This window comes from Silurus meridionalis, chromosome 6, assembly GCF_014805685.1.
Source record: "Silurus meridionalis isolate SWU-2019-XX chromosome 6, ASM1480568v1, whole genome shotgun sequence".
Lineage (NCBI taxonomy): Eukaryota > Metazoa > Chordata > Actinopteri > Siluriformes > Siluridae > Silurus > Silurus meridionalis.
Window position 1 is genome coordinate 28,395,005 of NC_060889.1, and position 14,366 is coordinate 28,409,370.

At 39.6% G+C, this 14,366-nt stretch overlaps 1 protein-coding gene across 1 annotated transcript; it reads left to right on the forward strand.

The window, feature by feature from the left end:
• Positions 1-6,060: 6,060 nt before the first annotated feature.
• nom1 (nucleolar protein with MIF4G domain 1) lies at positions 6,061-14,311 on the forward strand. Its single transcript, XM_046850998.1, is given in 14 exon segments — positions 6,061-7,103; positions 7,412-7,493; positions 7,496-7,523; positions 7,609-7,746; positions 9,008-9,065; positions 9,980-10,086; positions 10,088-10,304; positions 10,714-10,824; positions 11,178-11,342; positions 12,177-12,298; positions 12,383-12,515; positions 13,064-13,195; positions 13,387-13,496; positions 13,686-14,311. Coding segments are annotated over 14 exon segments (2,472 nt in total). The 5' UTR covers positions 6,061-6,197; the 3' UTR covers positions 13,849-14,311.
• The last annotated feature ends 55 nt before the right edge of the window (positions 14,312-14,366 follow it).

Consider the following 14,366-nt stretch of genomic DNA (forward strand, 5'->3'; position numbering starts at 1 on the left):
TTGGGTGTAAATGATGATTGGGTATAAATGATGATTGGGTATAAATGATGATTGGGTATAAATGATTAGGTATAAATGATTAGGTATAAATGATGAATGGGTATAAACGAGGATTGGGTATAAATGATGATTGGGTATAAATGATGATTGGGTATAAATGATTAGGTATAAATGATTAGGTATAAATGATTGGGTATAAATGATGAATGGGTATAAACGAGGATTGGGTATAAATGATGATTGGGTGTAAATGAGGATTGGGTATAAATGATTGGGTATAAATGAGTATTAGGTATAAATGATTAGGTACAAATGATTGGGTATAAATGATGATTGGGTATAAACGAGATTGGGTATAAATGATGATTGGGTATAAATGATTGGGTATAAATGATGATTGGGTATAAATGATGATTGGGTGTAAATGATGATTGGGTATAAATGATGATTGGGTATAAATGATGATTGGGTATAAATGATTGGGTATAAATGATGATTGGGTATAAATGATTGGGTATAAATGATGATTGGGTATAAATGATTGGGTATAAATGAGGATTGGGTATAAATGATGATTGGGTGTAAATGATGATTGGGTATAAATGATGATTGGTATAAATGATGATTGGGTATAAATGATTAGGTATAAATGATTAGGTATAAATGATTGGGTATAAATGATGATTGGGTATAAATGATGATTGGGTATAAATGATGATTGGGTATAAATGATTAGGTATAAATGATTAGGTATAAATGATTGGGTATAAATGATGATTGGGTATAAATGATGATTGGGTATAAATGATGATTGGGTATAAATGATTAGGTATAAATGATTAGGTATAAATGATTGGGTATAAATGATGAATGGGTATAAATGATTGGGTATAAATGATGATTGGGTAAATGATGATTGGGTATAAATGATTGGGTATAAATGATTATAAATGATTGGGAATAAATGATGATTGGGTATAAACGAGGATTGGGTATAAATGATGATTGGGTATAAATGATTGGGTATAAATGAGGATTGGGTATAAATGATGATTGGGTGTAAATGATGATTGGGTATAAATGATGATTGGGTATAAATGATTGGGTATAAATGATGATTGGGAATAAATGATGATTGGGTATAAATGATGATTGGGTATAAATGAGTATTAGGTATAAATGATTAGGTACAAATGATTGGGTATAAATGATGATTGGGTATAAATGATGATTGGGTATAAATGATTGGGTATAAATGATGATTGGGTATAAATGATGATTGGGAATAAATGATGATTGGGTATAAATGATGATTGGGAATAAATGATGATTGGGTATAAATGATTATAAATGATGATTGGGAATAAATGATGATTGGGTATAAATGATGATTGGGTATAAATTAGTATTAGGTATAAATGATTAGGTACAAATGATTGGGTATAAATTATGATTGGGTATAAACGAGGATTGGGTATAAATGATGATTGGGTATAAATGATTGGGTATAAATGAGGATTGGGTATAAATTATGATTGGGTATAAATGATGATTGGGTATAAATGATTGGGTATAAATGATGATTGGGTATAAATGATGATTGGGTATAAATGATTGGGTATAAATGATGATTGGGTATAAATGATTGGGTATAAATGATGATTGGGTATAAATGATTGGGTATAAATGATGATTGGGTATAAATGATGATTGGGTATAAATGATTGGGTATAAATTATGATTGGGTATAAATGATTGGGTATAAATAATTGGGTATAAATGAGGATTGGGTATAAATGATGATTGGGTATAAATTATTGGGTATAAATGATGATTGGGTATAAATGATGATTGGGTATAAATGATTGGGTATAAATGAGGATTGGGTATAAATGATGATTGGGTATAAATGATTGGGTATAAATTAGGATTGGGTATAAATGAGGATTGTTTATAAATGATTGGGTATAAATGATGATTGGGTATAAATGATTGGGTATAAATTATGATTGGGTATAAATGATTGGGTATAAATAATTGGGTATAAATGAGGATTGGGTATAAATGATGATTGGGTATAAATTATTGGGTATAAATGATGATTGGGTATAAATGATGATTGGGTATAAATGATTGGGTATAAATGAGGATTGGGTATAAATGATGATTGGGTAAATGATGATTGGGTATAAATTAGGATTGGGTATAAATGAGGATTGTTTATAAATGATTGGGTATAAATGATTGGGTATAAATGAGGATTGGGTATAAATGAGGACCGGGTATAAATGATTGGGTATAAATGAGGATTGGGTATAAATGAGGATTGGGTATAAATGATGATTGGGTATAAATGATTGGGTATAAATGAGGATTGGGTATAAATAAGGATTGGGTATAAATGAGGATTGGTTATAAATGATTGGGTATAAATGAGGATTGGGTATAAATGATTGGGTATAAATGAGGATTGGGTATAAATGATGATTGGGTATAAATGAGGATTGGGTATAAATGATGATTGGTATAAATGATTGGGTATAAATGATGATTGGGTATAAATGATGATTGGGTATAAATGAGGATTGGGTATAAATGAGGATTGGGTATAAATGAGGACCGGGTATAAATGATTGGGTATAAATGATGATTGGGTATAAATGAGGATTGGGTATAAATGATGATTGGGTATAAATAAAAAAATTATTCTAAAGCGTCTCTGAGAAGTAAAGAGGGCGGAGCTTCACCAATCTGTGAAAGACTGTGTGTACACATTGTAGAAATATATCAGCAAATTACAACACAGTAACAGATTCAACCCCTAGATGGAGAAGTTACATACTGGTCCTGGACCAGTGGTCCGATCCCCTTCCACATAAAGACCCTAAAGATCTATGATGTTACTGTTGATGGTTGCGCTCAAGAACATTAAAGGTGTCATCATCATCATCATCATCCTGATCATCATCATTATGAGGAGAATTGAATAGAATAGATTTTTTCAATGTCTTCTGGGAACAACAACAACAACAACAACAATAATAATAATAATAATAATAATATAAAAATAATATAATAAAATATTATTAATAATAATATAATAATAATAATAATAATATAAATAATAATATGTGCTCCACATTGTGATGGTGGTTTACATTTTAATCTCTTAAAAAAAGAATGATAAACATGTTCAAAGCTTCACGGGTCCACCATCAACACTGCCTGCATCTTCTGAAATCATTATACACCATCGTGTCCTCCAGAGAAACAATTACTGATGAACTTCTGAGGAAAAACAAAAAGGGAGTTGCATTTTTTATAAGCGACTCAGAAAGAAAAAAAAACGTTTCATGTTTTTGATATCTGTTGCTTCCTTCCTGCCATAATTTATACTCAATCACATGATGCCTACTGACCTGATGAGTCCAAAACGACACATAACAGAAGAATGCTGTGATCAGACTCCCTCACCCCCACACTCACACATGGAGGTGGAAGTGTAAGGGTTTGGGGTTGTTTTGGAACAGGGAAGGTTCTGGAAAGTGAATGGAATCCTGAACCAACATGTCTCACATTTCATACGTCAACACCATGCAGTTCTGTTGCTCAAAGGAAATCTTCATGATGTTCCATGACCTGGTTTGATGCATAGAAACAAGAAACGATGATGATGATGATCATCATCATCATCATCATCATCATCATCATCGTTATCAATATCATCATCATTATCACTATCATCATCATCATCATTATCAATATCATCATCATCGTCCTCATCATCGTCATTATCATCATCATCGTCATTATCATCATCATCATCGTCATTATCAGTATCATCATCGTCATTATCATCATCATTATCATCATCATCATCATTATCAATATCATCATCATCCACATCATCATCGTCATTATCATCGTCATTATCATCATCATTGTCATTATCAATATCATCATCATCATCATCATCATCATCATCATCATTATCAATATAATCATCATCATCATCATTATCAATATAATCATCATCATCGTCCTCCTCCTCCTCCTCCTCATTATCATCATCATCATCCTCATCATCTTCCTCATCATCATCATCATCATTATCAATATCATCATCATTATCATAATCAATATAATCATCATCATCAACCTCCTCCTCCTCCTCCTCATTATCATAATCATCAATATAATCATCATCATCCTCCTCCTCATCATTATCATCATCATTGTCCTCATCATCATCATCATCATCATCATCGTCCTCCTCCTCATCATTATCATCATCATCGTCCTCATCATCATCGTCCTCATCATCATCATCATCATCATCATCATCATCATCGTCCTCCTCCTCATCCTCATCATCATCATTGTCCTCATCATCACCATCATTGTCACTATCATCATCATCATCATTATCATCACCATCATCATCAATATCATCATCGTCATTATCATGATCATCATCATCATCGTCCTCCTCCTCATCATTATCATCATCATCATTATTAATATCATCATCATCATCATCATTATCATCATCATCATCATCATCATCATCATCATCATCATCATCATCGTCCTTCTCGTCATTGTCCTCATCATCATCAAGAAAAACCCCTGTGTATTGACCCCAGTTTGCAAAGCAACCAGTTCCCACACCTCAATCAAATACATCAGTAGATCAGAAACACTGAACAGATTTCAGAGAGAATAGAATTAAATAGAATCAAATAGAATTACAAGTGTTTTGTGAATAAAATCAACACCAAACATGTTCACATTGTTTATACACAAAGCTTTATTTCAGCACATCTGCATAACACCTGCTTCCTCTGGCTTCTCCAGTCTCAAGTGAATATTTGCCAGGACAGTGATCTGTGCAGGCAGTGAGCAGGAGAGAGAGAGAGAGAGAGAGAGAGAGAGAGAGAGAGAGAGAGTGGTCACATGGTCACTCAGACGCGTGTATGAAAGTTATAGCTTTGTGGAGTGCTGCCCCCTGGTGGAGTTTCTTCTGAATTGAGATTTACACAAATCGAGAGAAAATTTTCTGGAATTTTTTAATGTTTTTATGAAAAACGGTTGAACTCGGTGGTTGGGGGTCTGCATGGACCCAGGACCCAAATACTTGCTCATTGTTTTTACTCTCTGTCTGGCACATAATCCTGACAGTCTGAAAGGTAATGAATGAATTGGTGATATCTAGTACATTTCACACCTCGGCCTTCAGTGATGTCCTTCCTGAATCAATCCACCTCTTAATCATTACGACTCCACATCTGTCGAAAACATCAGTATAATAGAGAGACGCAGTAGAACAGAGTGCTGAATCGCACACAGGAATCTCATACAGTGAGAATGAAAGTCATCACTAAAGCAAGAAACCCAATGAACACAATTCAACACGTCTCCTTTCACTGGAGCCACAACAGCACCTCCTGAATACATAAGAGATGTTAAGTGTTTTATACGTCAGTAGTAGTGTTTTATAATCAATGCGAGATGTCATTGGGAGCGGTGTAGACTGATTAAAACAGGGATCATATTTTCTAGATTTTTCTTGATTTTGAAGGAATCATGGCAAATTCCTTTGACACGTGACGAGTGAAATCTGATTGGATAGAAACTCTAACGTAAAAAGAACTCCCAGATGCAACGCTTCTTTGAGAAATGCTGTGGACTGAAGAGAATAGACTACTGGGAATTATTTAATTCATATTCATGAAGAAAAATCTATAAAAACACAAGTCAGTGATATTTATAGAGTTGCTGACCCTGATGGCGCACCACTGTTGATATTTGGGTTTTTATGGCAGTGAGTATCACTGCTTGCTTTTTGGGTTTTGTCCGTTTTTTTTTTTACTTTTAATAGGACTTTTGCTGCACATTACATTAAACTATAATTCTTTTTATTTATGTGTCTGTCTGTTTTTCCCTCCCTCCAGATATCGGTTTGTTCTATTAATGCGGTTATTCAAATACATGCTAAGTCCACCAGGTGGCGGTGTAAACACGCAATTCGCGAAAAAACGGGTGCCGAACAAGTAGAAACCGGAAGCATGGAAAATCCAAGATGGCCGCCTCCGTGTTTCACGCGTGTGTTGTGTTTTGATGTAATGCGGTTCCTCAAACAGTACAATAATTACCTCTAGTATTTTATATATAAATATTTATATAAAAAAATCAACATGAAGCCTAAATTCAAGCGGAAAGGAGGCGGAAAAGGGAAACAGTCCCAAGATAAGCTGCATAAGTTCATGGTTTCAGTCCAGAACTTTGTCCAAAGTGCAGGAGGACATGAAGAACTGGAGAACCAGGGACACATGGAGATGCTGCCGAGGAGAAAAAGTCGCAAAGAAGTGCGCAGAGAGAAGCGGAAGGTGAAGAAGAAGAAGAAAAGGATGAAAGGGAAGCAGCCTGTAGAGGAGAAGAAGCAGGAGGACAGTGTGGATGCTCCTGGACCCAAAAGTCCACCAAAGCCTCCTCCGGCTATGAAGACCAACTCAGACAAGGAGGAGAAGAAACCTAGAAGGAATGTGAGTTTTAAGGAACCGGCGGAACCTCAGGCGGAAAAGAAATCCAAAGTGCAGGCGATGAGGAAGAAAGCCCTGATGGAAGCCAACGAGGTGGAGGACAGAGAGATCAAGAATCTCGAAAAGCGTCTCGGTCTCCATAAGAGGAGGAACAAGAAGAGCCTTCCTCAGTCGTTCGTCAGCGATGGTCTGGATTATATTCTGGGAGTTCTGGAGCCTGGAGGGATGGGTTTATACGAGAGCGATGAGGATGAAGAGTCAGAGAAAGTGAAGAGCAGGTTGGAGAAGTTGCAGGAGGACAGTGAGGAGGAAGATCAGGATGAGTTGGAACATCAGGAGTCTGGAGATGAGGAGATGGATGAAGATGGGGAAGGGGAAGAAGATGAGGAGATGGATGAAGATGAGGAGACGGAGGAAGATGGGAAAGGGGAAGAAGATGAGGACGAAGGCGGAAATGACAAGATGGATGAGGATGGAGAAGATGCCTCAGAAGAAGAAGAAGAGGAGGAGGTTGAGCAAAGTGAACAGGAGGATCAGCTCAATTCCCGAGACAAAGCATCTGTAAGTAAATATGGGTTTCGACTTTCTTTCGTACACACACCAAGGTCAAAAATATTGGGACACCTGACACACATGGGGTTCTTTTTCAATCTTTGGAAATTTAATGGAACGTTCACAACATCTAGCAGAAACCTGGGACCAGTTGGGCAGTGTTAGACAAACATCTTCCCAGAAGAGTGGAACTTATTATAAAAGTAAATGGAGACTACATGTGGAATGGGATGTTCGGGTGTCCACAAACTTTTGGCCCTATATTCTACACAAATGTATATGTATTGCTGTACACACACGTTTGTTTGTTCCTCTAGAGCGGCGAGCCGACGGGCAAATACATCCCACCTCATCTCCGAGAAGCTGCCGACGGCAAACGCCGAGCCGAACTAGAGCGTCTCAGCGCAACCTGAAAGGCCTCGTAAACAGGTCAGTGTTCATGTAGCGTCTTATTCTCATCGATCTCGTGTTATTACTGGTTGACGTGGTGGTCACATGACTTCATGCTTGCCAGGTTGAGTGAGGCCAACATGGGCTCCATCAGTGGGCAGGTGGAGCAGATGTACATGAGCAACAGCAGGAAGGACATGAACGACGTGCTGACCGAGGTCCTGATGGCCTCCTGCGTCACGCCCGCACTGATGCCCGACAGGTAGCTTTTCATTTGCTTTTCCTTCTGTGACAACGAGAACGTAGGTTATGTTTATAGAATAAAATCTGGAGAATATGGATGCCCTGTAGGAGGTGGTATCAAAAGGTTTCAAGACTAACGGTGTGTAACTGGCGCAATGCCCACCACGTCTGCGTGAAACGTCCCAGAAATGTCGAAACCATTCAGCAACTCATGCATGATGATTGCCGGCGAACATTTGACGCGATCTCACTTCCGCACCCTTCCCTACTCACCAGATTTGAAGGCGATCGTGTGTAAACGTAGATAAATAAAGTACTTTATTGTAAACAGGTCGAGTCTCGTACCTTTTTGATATCACGTCGTATACTTTGGTAACCTGTCAAGAACCTGGGCTTCGTTAGAAGAAAAACACAGTGTTGCGTTTAATAGCATTTGCAAGTAAACACTGAACAGATGCTGTATATAAGTTAGGAGTCTGCGACATTCTGTTGAATTAATTACACTTGTAAAGGGTTATGAAAGACAACTGTTTAAATAATAACAGAAATTAGTCAATCAAAAAATGTGTAAAACATTTTGAAGTAAATATACAGTTAATTAATTTTATATATAGTAATAATAGTAATTTCTAATAAATGACAAAACAATAAGATATACCAGTTTTGCTGGTTTTCGTGAAGTAACTTGACCAGATTTCTGAGAGAAATTTTTAATAAAACGTGTAAATTTTTTAAAAAATGATCTGCTGTATTGGTAGCTAGCAGCTTAACACACACCGTCGAGGTACTTCCTGAGGTAATTTTTCTCAAAAAATCGTATTTCGGTCAAAATAATGTGAAGGACATGAACACTATATGATGGGTTAATGCTGCTGGACACCTGAGCGTACAATTGGTGTTTTTTGAACATCACATTCCACATTTAGTCATCATTTACTCTTCAAATCGCCTCCATTCTTCTGCAATAAAGGTTTCACTAGATTTTTTGGGCATTTTTTGCTAATTCAGTTGAAAGTTAGGTACTGATGTAGGTGAGGTGAGGAGACCTGGGGTGCAGTCAACATTCACATTCATCCCAAAGATGTTCATTAGGGTTGGAGCTCTATAGCAGGAGAGATCCAGATCTTCCAACCCCAAGTAAAGCGGAGCTCCAAAACTTTTGAACATCTTTGGGATAAGCTTCCAGCCAATCACAATTCAGAGTATAGATATTATACTGTATGAAACAAGAATCATATGTCTGGTATTGATTATGCATTTGCTTTTTCTTCTTTCCTCAGGCTGCTGATGGAGCACACGTTGTTAGTCAGTGTCCTGCATCACACAGTCGGACTGGAGGTACTGTTCCAAAATATATGTATATGTATAAAAATAATTTATTTTAGGTGGGATTTATTTATTAGGCAGCAAGTAAACATATTGTCTTTCTTTTACTGGAGTCATATTTTGCTTTGTGTACTTCATCCACTGCTCAAAATGGAACACTTCCTCATCTACATCACCGAATGTTCATTCATTACAGTTCTGTCTTTGTTGAGATTTTCAGTCATAAATGCAGAACTGTTCATGCAAACTCTGGTCCTGAGAATTTTGTAGCAAACTGTTGATATTAATTACAGTCCAAATCCAGTCTCATCCAAGTTCTTTAGTTGCTCATGGATGTAAAGGATGTTCATGTGAAACCCTCAGCTGTGTCAAGTTAAGTCATGAGGTGTGTGTCCAATTAAAGAAAACTCCATCCAAGGGTTTGGAATGAATCGGGCAGATCAGACTCGGGCAGATCAGACTCGGGCAGATCGGACTCGGGCAGATCAGACTCGGGCTAATAGTTTGTGACTAATATTTTCTATGTAGACGGATTTCTCTACTTTTCTTGAGCGCGTTCTCTCAGCACCGCTGCTGCTACGTGAATACGACGTATCACAACACTAGGGAGGCCGAGTGATTAATAGATTAACATGGCAGAGGTAGAGCTGTAACTTCCTGCAGACACAACAGAAAAAGAACGTCTGGTTTCATTTCTTTTTTTTTTTGTTTGTGAAAGGACCATGCGTTAGAAGTCTTAAGTGATCTGATGCATCAGTAGCTGCTTCATACGTATCTTTAACATAGTGTATCATTGACTACGCATCGAGATCCGAATCACATCTGCCTCAGTTATAGCGATGCACATCCTAACAGAGACACGGCACCACAGCTGTGTCTTTGTGCTAGAATGAGTATATGAGCTGGACATTCCCTCTGTCCCTCAGGTCGGTGCTCATTTCCTGGAGACGGTGGTCCGTCGTTTCGATGAGACACAGCGCGACGCCTCAGAGACGGGTAAAGAGTGCTGTAATCTGGCCTCCATGATGGCGCATGTACAACTTCCAGGTGGTGCACTCGCTGCTGCTGTTCGACGTGCTGAAGCGGCTGCTGTCGTCGTTCACGCCGCAGGACGTGGAGCTCATGCTGCTGCTGCTGAGGAACGTGGGCTTTTCCCTCAGGAAGGACGACCCTCTGGGCCTGAAGGAGCTGATATCAGAAGCCCAGCGCAAAGCCAGCGCAGAGGGGCCACGTTTCAGCGACCAGACCAGAGTAAGCCCCGGGACTGTCTCCCTCTCTTCTGTCTGCCTCTCCCTCGCTTCCTGCCATCTTCCTCTCTCTCACATTCTCTCTCTCTTTCTCTGTCCCCTTCCTCTCCCTCATTTTTTACCTATCTCCTTCTCTCTCTCTCTTTCTCTCTTCCCACTCTCTCCCGTGCTTCTTCTCATTGAAGTTTCTCACTCTTTCTTTCAATCTTTCTATCTCTCTCTCTCTCTCTCTCTCTCTCTCTCTCTCTCTCTCTCTCTCTCTCTCTCTCTCTCTCTCTCTCTCTACATGTTTCTTACTATCTGTCTATCACTCTTGCTCACTTTCTTTCTCTCTCTCTCTCTCTCTCTCTCTCTCTCTCTCTCTCTCTCTCTCTATCACTGTCTATCTATTTCTTTCTTATTTTCTCTCTCAGGTGAGGTTCATGTTGGAGACCATGATGGCCCTGAAGAACAATGACATGAGGAAAATTCCAGGTTACGACCCTGAGCCTGTGGAGAGACTGCGGAAACTGCAGCGCACTCTGGTGAGACACGTTCACCACTGGGGGGTGCCTTCTCTCAACAAAACGAGTTGTGAGGTTAGGGGGGTTGTTACAGCACTGACTGGTCAGAAGGTGGGGGTGAAGTTCCACTTACAGCAGCTCTAAACGGTGCTGCAGCTAAGATGAGGGGTTGTTCATTAAAGCTCTTGAACCTCTGTGCTCAGGTGGTCCAGTCTCCAGGGTCAGTGCTTTTCTGTGAGATTTTGTCAGGAAGATTTCTGTAATATCAGGAAAGCAGCTCCTCAGGATTCACGGCTCCATCTCATCATACTTTGTTTGTATTGTGTGTGTGTGTGTGTGTGTGTGTGTGTGTGTGTGTGTGTGCTGCTGTGAAGATCCAGAACCGTGCGAGTGGCACTGACGTGAAGCTCCGAGTTTCTTTGGAGAATCTTCTGGAAGCGCAGAAAGTCGGGCGCTGGTGGATCGTCGGCTCGTCCTGGAGCGGAGTGCCCATGATTACTGAGGACAAACCGACAGAGCAGCCTGCTATCGGGGAACAGGTAAGGAACATGCAGTCTATCCATTCAGTGATCTCAGTTATACAGATGAGCTATTGAGGGCCTTACTCAGGGGCCCCACAATGGCAGATTGGTGGTGCAGAGATTTGAGCTTCTGAAGCTACCAAAGTTCGAGGGAATCTCAAATTTATTCTGTCTGTCTCTCACTGTCTGTCTGTCTGTCTCACGATCTGCCTGTCTGTCTGTCTCACGCTATCTGTCTGTCTATATGTCTGTCTGTCTCTCACTATCTGTCTGTCTGTCTTTCTCACTAGCTGTCTGTCTGTCTCTCACTGTCTGCCTGTCTGTCTCTCACTATCTGTCTGTCTCTCACTATCTGTCTGTCTATCTGTCTGTCTCTCACTGTCTGGCTGTCTGTCTCTCACTATTTGTCTGTCTCTGTCTGTCTGTCTCTCTCTATCTGTCTCTCTCTCTCTTACTACCCTCTGTCTGTCTCTCTTTTTTATCCCTTACTCACAATCTTGTACTTTCTGTCTGTCTTTCTTTTAGCTTTCTTTTACTCTCTCTCCCTCACTTTTAGTTCGTCTGTCACTATCTGTCTGTCCATTTCTTTACCTTGTTCTTTGTCTTTTACTATGTTTGTCTGTCTCTCTCTCTCTCTCTCTCTCTCTCTCTCTCTCTCTCTCTCTCTCCCCTCTTGCTCCCTTGTAAGCCTATGATTTTATTCTGTCAGTTCGGGTCCATCTTCTTGTTCCCCAACCCACATTGTTAGTAGGGTTTTCTCTCTCTCTCTCTCTCTCTCTCTCTCTCTCTCTCTCTCTCTCTCTGCTCGGATTTACTTCTCTCTGGTAACCTCTGTGGCCCTTTCTGTCTCAGTTCAGCGCCAAAGTTTTGGAACTGGCCCGTAAACAGCGCATGAACACGGACGTCAGGAGGAACATCTTCTGCGTCATTATGACCAGTGAGGATTACATGGACGCCTTCGAGAAGCTCCTCAGGTTTCTTGCGCTTTGATTTTTGCTCTTCTCGAATTACATACACAATCAGTTCTTCTCTTCAGTGTCTGTTATGTTTTGCTGTAGATTGGGTTTGAAAGGTCAGTCGGAGCGCGATATTGTCCACGTCCTACTCGACTGCTGCTTGCAGGAAAAATCCTTCAATGTCTTCTACGCCGTTCTAGCTGAGAAGTTCTGCATGCATGACCGACGCTTCCAGGTAACAAAAGCAGAAGAAATGGGTTTTGGACAAAAGTATTTGGAATTTTCCCCAGCCAGATGTTCCTCAAAATGTTACAACAAACTGTATGGAGGCACATACAGCATTGCTCCAGCATTACAATCCCCTGTGCACAAAGCCAGCTCCATGGGTTAATATGGGTTGGAGTGGAAGATCTCCTGCTATAGAGCTCCAACCCTATTGATCACTTTTGTAATGAATGTAAACGTTGAGTGCTCCACAAAAACTCCACAAATTCTCCACAAAATCTAGAGGAAAATCTTTCCTGAAGATCAGAGCTTATTGTTAAAAAATGGGGCCTGAATGTGCAATGCAATGTTCAAAAAGCACCCATCATATGCTCAGGTGTCCACCAACATTAACCCAACATATAGTGTATATGTCCTTCATGTCACCTTGACCAGAATAAGATATTTCACACAAAGTACCTTATAATTGTGTGTTATGCTGCCAGTTAGCTTTATTCAAAATATGCATTTTATCCTTTTTTTTTTCTTTTCTTTCCAATACCCAAAACAAATCATCAGATGACTTTCCAGTTTTGTCTGTGGGATAAGTTTAAAGAGATGGCAACCCTGTCGAGCAGTTCCTTTATGAACCTGGTCCAGATGGTCACGCACCTCTTAACCAAGAACTCCCTCTCGCTCTCCATCCTCAAGGTAGGCCAAGATTACCCAGCATTCCCTGCGATTCGTGATTGTAAATTGATGATGATGATGATGATGATGATGATGATGCTTCTAGTCGGGCTTTTATTATATGCACAATTGATATGATCTCAGGATCTGAAAGTATCACAGATTTTGTATTTTTTTTATTTCTGAATGATGTTCTCTCTCTTGCTCTTCAGGCCATAGAGTTTGGAGAACTTGATAAGCCCAGGGTTAAATTTCTGAGGCAGGTCTTGTCGAAGCTTTTACAGCAAACTCAGGAGGAGGAGCTGGTACAGATGTTCAGTCGGTGAGTTTCTCGAATAGATAATGTTCCACAGAAACGCCCAGATGATCACTGAGGTGTTCATAGATTTCCTACATGTCTTACAATGTTTTATTTCCCTTTTATGTCCATGAAAATCACTAACCGATATCACTTCTAAGCAACGTAGGGTGATGTTTGAAGCTCTTTTCTTTTTGTGTTCTGTGTGCTCAGGATTTCTGGAATCCCGAATCTTGGAATGCTACGTGAAGGACTCAAGCTCTTTATCAGGCACTTCCTGCTTCGGAGTGCGCAGACGGAGGGAATGCAGCTCGCAGAGAGGGCCGAGGTCGCCATCAAGGCCTTGGAGGCGCGCGACACCAAGCTCAAACTGTAGAACAGTTGATAGACCTTTTCTCAGAAGGTCGTCACTTCACATCTCGGCACAACGATGCTGCCTGTGTTGAACCCTTGAGCATGGCCCTCAACCTTCAGGTGCATGAATTGAATAAGTGTCCACCAAATGCCATAACAGTCAAAGAAAGAACAGTTTTTCAAACTGATTTTGCCCAGCAGGTGTCTCCACAACCCACATAATGAAGAGAATGTTTTTTTAGGACTCCCAATACATTTTGAGTTGAAGGGAACTGTGTAGAAAAGTGAAGAAAATCTGGATTGAGAACATGGATACTCTATATACATTGATCATTTGTAAAAAACCCAGGCTTCGTTTTTGAGGGAAAAAACATTGTGTTGTGTTTTATTACCTTTTAATTATCGGTTATTACTATTTCGTTGAGTAAATAACAATTAAATGGATTATGAAAGACAAATAAATGCATAATAACAATTAAATATAACTTGCTGTGAAAATATAAGTTTGGAAGTAAATATACAGGTAAATACTTTTTGAAA